This window comes from Trachymyrmex septentrionalis, unplaced genomic scaffold (assembly GCF_001594115.1).
Source record: "Trachymyrmex septentrionalis isolate Tsep2-gDNA-1 unplaced genomic scaffold, Tsep1.0 scaffold114, whole genome shotgun sequence".
Taxonomy (NCBI): Eukaryota; Metazoa; Arthropoda; class Insecta; order Hymenoptera; family Formicidae; genus Trachymyrmex; species Trachymyrmex septentrionalis.
In genome coordinates, this window is record NW_017304269.1 from 1,181,647 (window position 1) to 1,190,507 (window position 8,861).

General features: G+C 34.3%; 1 protein-coding gene across 1 annotated transcript; it reads left to right on the forward strand.

Moving 5' to 3' along the window:
- Positions 1–7,281: 7,281 nt before the first annotated feature.
- LOC108753107 (transcription factor Sox-21-like) lies at positions 7,282–8,356 on the forward strand. Its single transcript, XM_018494447.1, is given in 2 exon segments — positions 7,282–7,317; positions 7,319–8,356. Coding segments are annotated over 2 exon segments (1,074 nt in total).
- Positions 8,357–8,861: the final 505 nt, after the last annotated feature.

Below are 8,861 nucleotides of genomic sequence, written 5' to 3' on the forward strand. Positions count from 1 at the left end.
TAATACACACATATATTTATTAGTAAGTTTTTAATTCTATAAAAACGGAAGTTTATCGAATTGCATGTAAAAAATGTGAATCAGGTAATATTATAATTATGATAATTACGATTATTTGAATTATCGAAAATTATAGATTATTAAAGACTTCCACAATTTTTTACCTGTCTGAAATATTCAAAAATACTTAGTCCTGAGAGTCTCTGGATATTTTGCGACAGTAAAATTTTTGCACCCTGGAAGTGTACGTAAATGATCTCTCAAGAGAATATTAGTGCGAACGGAGCTTTATCTCTATCTGCTTTCGCACACCTTCGCGATCGTCCATAATCAGTCAACCGCGGCGCTTCACCTGCTGCGAGCTAGCAGGACAAAGCTTCCAGCAGTTTCTGCCGGTTTGACATCTCGTCTCGTCGGTCGAGCAATCAACTTAATTTGCAGGATCAATGTCGGGAAAGTTACGTGGATAATCCCCCGCACATCCGAATTACACGCTCCGCCTGTATAGAAAAGACGTTACATCGTCAAGCCGGAGTATTATTAATTAGCTGTACCCTAATTGCCATCTAAGCCAAATCATCGGATTTTTATTGCTTATCGCGTAAGATCGTAATAATTATTCTGAATCATTAAACGTCTTGAATTGACGTGATAAAATCCTAGATTTTGTAACAAAATTTTTAATTACTTCTAAAGAAATGTATTTCAAAATGTATTTAAATATAATATGCGTATAAGATCATACATAGCTTAATAGCTTATTAAAGCTCCTATTTACTCATCGGTACCATCTCAGATTGTGACGTTAGTAGCAAGAATACATACAATAAAAATATTTACAAATTATAGATTTTTAGAAATTAGAATACTCTTCAAATTTCTTGGAGTGAAATGTCACTCTAAAAGAATTAAAATACTGTCACATTATTAAAAAAAAGTAAAAAATTTGCATTCTTGAATAAAAAATCTTGACAGATTTACACTTTTTTTTTAAGTAAGATTCACTCCAAAGAAAAGTAATCTCTTTTTAAGTGAATCTAACTCCAAAAAAAATAATAAAAATAAAAATCTGCCACTCTTATTCAAGAGTGCAAATTTTTCACTCTTTTTTCGATAATGGCAGTACTTTAACTTTTTTGGAGTAAGATTTCATTTCAAGAAATTTAGAGAATATACTTCTAAGATATATCAAATAGTATCTTCTTGTTTCGTGGGAGAAATTAAGTCATACTTAATTCTATACATATATTAATTATTTGACAGTTTGTCATAACTGAAAACATAGTTTATTTATTTTTTAATATATAATTCATTTCTAGATATATGATCATTTATTAATTAACGAAACGAAAGGGAAGATTTCGGTATATTTTACGTATACTCGTAATAGAATTTTAAGTACAATAGATTCTATTGTAAGTATTATTTTATTAAAATATATTTCCATATTTTGCAAGAATTTTTATTGTGTATTTTCTCACTTGTGACGTTATGCTCTAAGATAATAGTGGTAAGTGAACAAAAATCGTAAGGTATAAAATGAGAAAATTAACGTTTCTCAATAGATAATAGAACTTTCAAATGTATTAAATATTCATTAAATGAGATACTCGAATTTTATATCTTTGCTTGAGAGTCCTCTAGATTTCAATCTAGAATAAAATCTAAGAGCGATCATATATTAATGCGAGGACAACGAATTTTCATGGACGAGCACGAATGAAGACTCGCGAGAAAGAAGAGGGAGAAACGCGCGAAGAGAAGGGAGAACAATATCGGGCGGGCTATACTTAAATTACCTAGGAAGCATTCATACGTGGGATAAGCATTGTCATCCCAAGGGATTGTCTCGCAGACACCTCACGGGCACGCTTTGTACTGCGGGGGTGCCGCAGGAGTAGAAGAAGCCTGAGGGGTTGGGGGAGGAGGCGAGAGAAACCTTTATTAGGTAGATAAGCGAGATGCGAGTGCGTTATATAGATGCCCATCCTCGTTTTACTCACTTCAATGCCTAATGGAATTGAGTTCTTGCAAGGGAAAGAGCCTCCCCTCTCTCCTCTTCGTTCTCCGCCTCCTCCTCCTCCTCCTCCTCCTCCTCCTCCACCTCTTCGTCGACCGGGCAGGGAAAGAAGGGAACGGGGGAATGGGGGTGGACGACGGCGAGGACATGAGATAATTGGTATTTTGTCTCGCCGAATCCTTTGTGCCTCGAGTTTTAATTGACTTCGAGATTTTTCAATACCAATTTGCACCCGACTGCATGCGGGCAAGAATGTGTGTACACGCGGATATATATATATGTTCATATACGTATATACGTGTATCTGTACGCACGAGGTATTCGCGGAAAGGCCGACGGAATGGCGACCACGTCGCCGGATTTTTTTCCGCGACGGAAGAGACGTGCTCCTCGTTTTTCCTTCCGCCATCTTTTGTCGACGCCGCGACGAGGATGGGTTTTGTTTTTCGGGGTGGCGCACCCCCGGCGAGATAATAAATTATTAGCTGACGTACTTGCTTTCCTGGATTTTTTCTCTTCCAATCGTGCCGAGATCGATGATGAAGTGACAGATGCTTTCGGGAAATATTTCGCGACAGTGAATCTTATAAAACAGATCTGCTACTTAAAAAAATAATTTTGCATTAAAATTTTATTGTATTCAATTGAAGTGTATTATTCTCTTGATTTAGCACTATTGCTAAAATAAATTTATGTGTGCTCGATTAGATTGTTTAGACTAAATAATGATGAGTAGGGTTGTAACTCGATTTATGAGCACAAAATTATACAAGTATTCCTATCTTATATTATATGTAAAGTACATTAATAGAATTAGAGGATCATTTTTCTAGAAACCAAATAATTAAATTATGTTCTTTCCCCTATTTAATTTCATAAATGTTTCACGCATATTTAGTTGTACGAAGTAAAATACTTTTCATTAAACAAGTGTTATTATATAACACCAGATAATAGAATTTTAAGTAAGATCACTAATTAAAATGTATTAAAATAATATGCTCCCACAAGCACTATAGAGAAGAGAAAAGTATTTGATTGCGACGGTGAAAAGACATCAAAAAGCAATCGCAATAGAGAGTACACAAAACAACTAATACCGCCGAGAAAGAGAAGCGAACTATTGCATCTATTCGTTTGCATCGCTGAATGTCCTCCGGGAACTAGGAAGGCGCGAGAGGATGGGTCAGGACGGAGGGCGATTCGAGATTGGGAAAAGGGAACAGGCGCTCTCTCCTTTCGCCGCTTTTCATTCTAATCCAAGTGCCCTGTCGTCGAGAGGATTTTTTGCATTGTACCCGCAGATTTCCCATAGGAGGGTAACCGTCAGATTTCGCCTGGCATTGTTTCACAGAAGCTGTCGCTCTCATCCTCTCCTCTCCTCTCCTTTCATTCTCTCTCTCTCTCTCTCTCTCTCTCTCTCTCTCTCTCTCCCTCTCCCTCCCCCTCTCTCTCTCCTCTCTTTCTATACGTATGCGCGCGTGTATACGTAAGCTAAATAGGGTCGAAACTCGTTTTGAAGTGTAGACTCCCAATTGATTACTCGTCGACAACGAAAAGACGGCGTAAAGGGGTTGCACGATAAGAAAACACTGCGAAACGTTCACTCAATCATTTTACGTTCGGCAATTTATATCTATGAGATTATCTAAATATCGCTTTAACACATTACTTTATGAATTTATTTTACTTAGATATCGAAGAGGTTTAAAATTAATGTCGTTAAGAGATTCCTAAAGTCATCTGTATTACCGACTAAATTATATAATTTTTGTATAACAATTACTTTTTTCCTCTTTTATAATTCAAAAATCCTTTTATCCTGCAAGAATGCATTAATATGTGTCTGTGAGATGGAGTTTATGCCGAGAACGACAAAAAATTTTTTTTAAGATTTAAATTTCAAAATTTTGTCTTCATCAATCATTCTTGACATAAACTCCATCTCACAAACTTCTCACGTATTAATGCATATATTTTAACTCTGAAAGAAGATTTTCAAATCTGTAAAGAAAGAAACAAGTAATTGTTATACAAAAATTATGATTTAGTCGGTAATACAGACGACTTTAGAATCTTCTTAAGGTATATCGTTATTAATATCTATTACGAAATAGCAGACTATAAGAACTACACATTATAAGAAACTTGTTGCATTAATCACTGTTGTAATAATATTATAATAATATAATTTAATTATTTGGTTTATAGAAAAATGGTCCTCTGATTCTATTAATATTTTACATGTAAGATATTGTATATAAATATTTGTATAATTTAATTTGTGCTCATAAATCGAGTTACAACTGTATATTCATCATTGTTTAATCTAATATCACTAAAAATGTTCATTTAAAATTTCTCTTCCCAAAAATAAGAAACAATTAGATACAATAATTAAAATAATAAATATAGAAATGATCCACACTCTATACAGAATATTTTATAATTTGCCTCCGCCAATGATTTACATGCACAGAAAATTTGTCTTAAATTTAACATAAATTTAATTTGTGACATTTCACGTCCTAAACAGTCCAACCAATTTTTATGTTAATCACAAAATGAATATGTTAGAAAGTAATATAAACCGACACACAAACATTACGTCGAAATAAACACAAAAATGCAACACTGATACAATTTGAAAACATATTTCTTTAATAAAATTAACGTTTATAATATATTTAATTAATGCGTACTGAGAAAAAAGTTTTAGTATTTGTAACTATAATTGTGTTTGACTTGTATGTCATAATTATAATTATTATTACTGAGTTAGTAATAATAACTATATATATATCAACAAATATATATAGCTGGTAACCGAAAATGACTATAATTATAGTTATTATTACCATAAAAATGGTTTGAAATTACATAGTCACTTTTATGATTATCAACTATATATATTTGTTAATAGAATTATATATAGTTGTTACTATAACACTACAGTGGTAATAACCATAATTATAGTAACATGTAATTATAGTTACAAATGCCAAAAATTTTTCTCTCAGCGAGTACGTTAATTTTTTATTCATTTCTTCTTAGAATTAATGGATTAGAAATAATAAATTTATTTTTTATAAATCCACTATTATTTTTATGTTATTTGTTCACTTATTTTTAATTATGTCATTCTAATATTAAAAAATATTGATTTAATACAAAATATTTAAATAACATAATCACACTTTATTAAATTAACACTCAAGTATGTTAAAAATTCAACACAAAAATTTAAACAAAAATTTACTACCAGTACTAAAAATCTGTAGTGCACATATAAACGTAAATTTTTGAACATATAGTCCTGCAAAGACATTTAACACTGAGACGCTTTTACTTCGGAAAAGCAGAAAGTGAAAAAGCAGCAGCTAGAGGGGAAGGGTGTGAAAAAGTGGGGTTGAAATTCTAAAGGATGAGCCCGATCTCAAAAGATTTTTATTTATTATTATAGAAGGTGGAGTGAAGGTAAAATACCAGCTTTCATTAGCTACTAGCTGTAGCTAATGAAAGCCTCCACTCCACCCCCACTCCACCCCCACTCCACCACAACGCAAAGCAACGTTCTAAAGTAATTCGCTGTTCTCCAATAAAAACTTTTTAAGACCAAACTGAGAATTTCATCCCCACTTTTTTCTCCTCCCTACTTACAGTCTATGACATACATATATGTATATTATAGTCCATCGACATAAGTACAGTTAGCGATTAAAAGGTTGCAACACTTTTCTTTTAGATGGGCTTCAAAATGTAAACATAATGTAACATAACAGTAATAATAACAAAAAAGGCAATATTCACAAATAGTGAATATTGCCGATTTTTCTTGATTAAAATAGCAAAATATAAAATATTTTTTAATTGAAAGATCAATTTAAATCTATAGGTATACCCTTAGGTACTTCCTTGCTAAAGCTAGGAAAGTTCAAAAACGTCAAACATAATTTCATTCTGTAGAAAATGAAACATTATACAAAACAATTTTATATACCAACAAATTTTTGCGCCAGTTTTGATTATTCATACAAAACATTTCTCACAATCGGTGTAAGTGAAAACAATGGTTCTGGTAAAATTGAAGTATAATGTTAAAATCAAACGAAATTATGCATAGTATTACACGAAGCGGTTGATTACTTGCATACAGAAACAAAAAAATTATGAACATCTTTATTTGATCTCTCGTTTCTTTTTTATCGCAATTATTGCGCGACGTAGCCCCGCGGTTGCGACAGTACTCGAACGAAGCCAGTCAATAACGGCCGGTCTATGCGCTATTTGTACTTCGTCCTATCGAGGTAATCGATAATAATAATTGCAGTCCGTGCGATATATCGCGTCGAAGTGGCCTGCTCCCAGCTCCGTCGCAGGCAGCAAAGTAGGGTGACAGAGTGCGACGAAGTGGGACGAAGAGCAGCGGAGTTACACGAAAACTGAGATACGACGACCAATGGTGCACGAGGGGCCGGTCGATGGGTGGTCGACGAATTAACCGGTCGACCTTCGAAGAGGACCGGTGAAGCTACGCCCATAAACGTGGTCGCGCGTGGGGTACGTAACGGACACGACGGAGAAGGAAGAGATTCCCTAGAACTCGAGAAGGACAGTGGCAGCACAATGAGTCAGCTGTGAGGTACGGAAGGCACAGCAGTCACAACAGTGTATACCCTGCTACTAAGCTAACCTCAAGATGAGCACAGACAGAAACAGTTAGGAAAAAGATGTGCAGCGTTCGATCACAGTGATAAAACAATAGTCTGTTGAAAAATTGAATCCATCATTGGTTTCTACTAATTTTTTAGTGCAAAAACATAATATGTTTTGTTATAACAGTGATGAAGAACGAAAAGGCATCTTGATATAACCCTTGTCCTTTAGATTTGACAAATCTAAGTGAAAAAAAAAAAGAAGAAGAAGCATTACATTCGTGAATTAATAATTAAGAAGAATCACCCGAAGATTATTTCTGTGAAAATGTGCAATATATGTATACAGAAAAAGATGATATCAATTTGTGATTAGATTTCTTTTTTTGCAAATATTTCAAGAAAATTTGAACCTAGCAAGCAAGGAGACAGTATTTTTCGTAAGTTAATAAAATTAGTTAGCCATTGAGTGCGAGAACGTGAAGTGGAAGAACTCCATAATCAAACAAAAATTATTAGTTTGGGTATTAAAATATCCACCAACGAATTTATGAATCTCATATATCACATATCAGCGCATGATCATTTCACGTTCGTTAAGTTTGCATGTTACGTTCGTTATGTGTGCGTGTTAAGTTTGTAAACAATCCCGAACGAATCGTTTAAACGTTATGAAGGATTTATGTCGATTAAGATGCTAAAGCATAGTTTAGATCAAGAACAAGTATCGTACAATCCAGTCTCAGTCAATTTAAATTCGGACGCAGATTCAAACTATAGATTCGACATACATTCATCGTCTTTGCATTCAATGTATCATCCGTTCTCCAATATAATGTCACCTGAAGTTATAGACGCGAGTGATATCAAGCAACGGACACCTGCGCAACAAGAGATACATATTAAGAGGCCTATGAACGCGTTTATGGTATGGTCTCGTGAGAAACGGAAGTTGATTTCTCAAGAGAATCCAAAGATGCACAATTCGGAGATCTCGAAGATGCTCGGCGCAATGTGGAAGGAACTCACCGAGGAAGATAAAATTCCTTACATCGAGAAATCGAAGCGTCTGCGTAATCAGCTCCTAAAGGATCATCCGGATTATAAATACCGGCCTCGAAGAAAGGCCAAAAAACTGGATCAATCTAGAGTCATGGGCTTATCTTCGAGACATTGCACTAGTTTTCCTTTATCGCCTTACGGTACGCCGATCGTCAATCCTTCGGCCATAGCTCATGCGCTGCCCTACTATCCGTATCCTAGGTCAGCACGTTTTAAGTTGGCGGACTCAGATGCGTTGTCTACGTCAATGGTTTCAGCTGATGGCAACAACAACGCATCCTTGGACGTCACTAGCTTATATCAATTTTATTCTTCGATGGCACCGGCAGTTGGTAATCCGACATTGGCGCAGCATCACCTGAACTCGTTCTTCCCGACCAGCCATCATACATTAGGAACCAACAGTCTCCATTCCCATCTAATGTTGCCCTCGACATCCGAAGGTACAGAAAGCGATAAATCCATCAACACTTATGATGCCAACCTATCACAATCTACTTCGTTATCGATGCATTCCCAACTGCATGAAGCACCAACACCGTCTGGATCATCTGCGTTGGATCCTGATTGGTATAGATACAATCCGGTAAAAAAATTAATGAAAATAATATTTTTTTAAAATTATGCTTTATTTGTACGCTTTATATTTATAATTTCTCAACTAATTTGGATTCCAAATATTGTGAATGATGAAAACTTTCATTGAATTCTAATCCTCGTTATTATAATAATTTATTTCAAAAAACATAACACAATCTATTCATCAAATTGCTCTGTGATTTTGTTTCTTTACAGAATATTTTTCTTTTTAAAATTTCTCGTACGCTGCTAGATTAAGAATATAAATTCGGGATTTTCAGTCTGTTAAAGAAAGAAAGAAATAAGAAAGGAAAGAAAAATTAGAAGAATTATAAATCTCAAACAATAATCTGCAATATACATGTTGTTTATTATTTTCAATTAATAAAAAATAAAATAATAAAAAATCAATTAATGAAGAATCAATTAAAAAAAAATTGCTCTGTAACTGATTTAGTCTTATCTGATAGTTTTTAAGCTAACTGTCGGCAAAACCGTCGCGCCGTTAACGAGGCAGATAATTGAATTAGCATATTAATGCGACG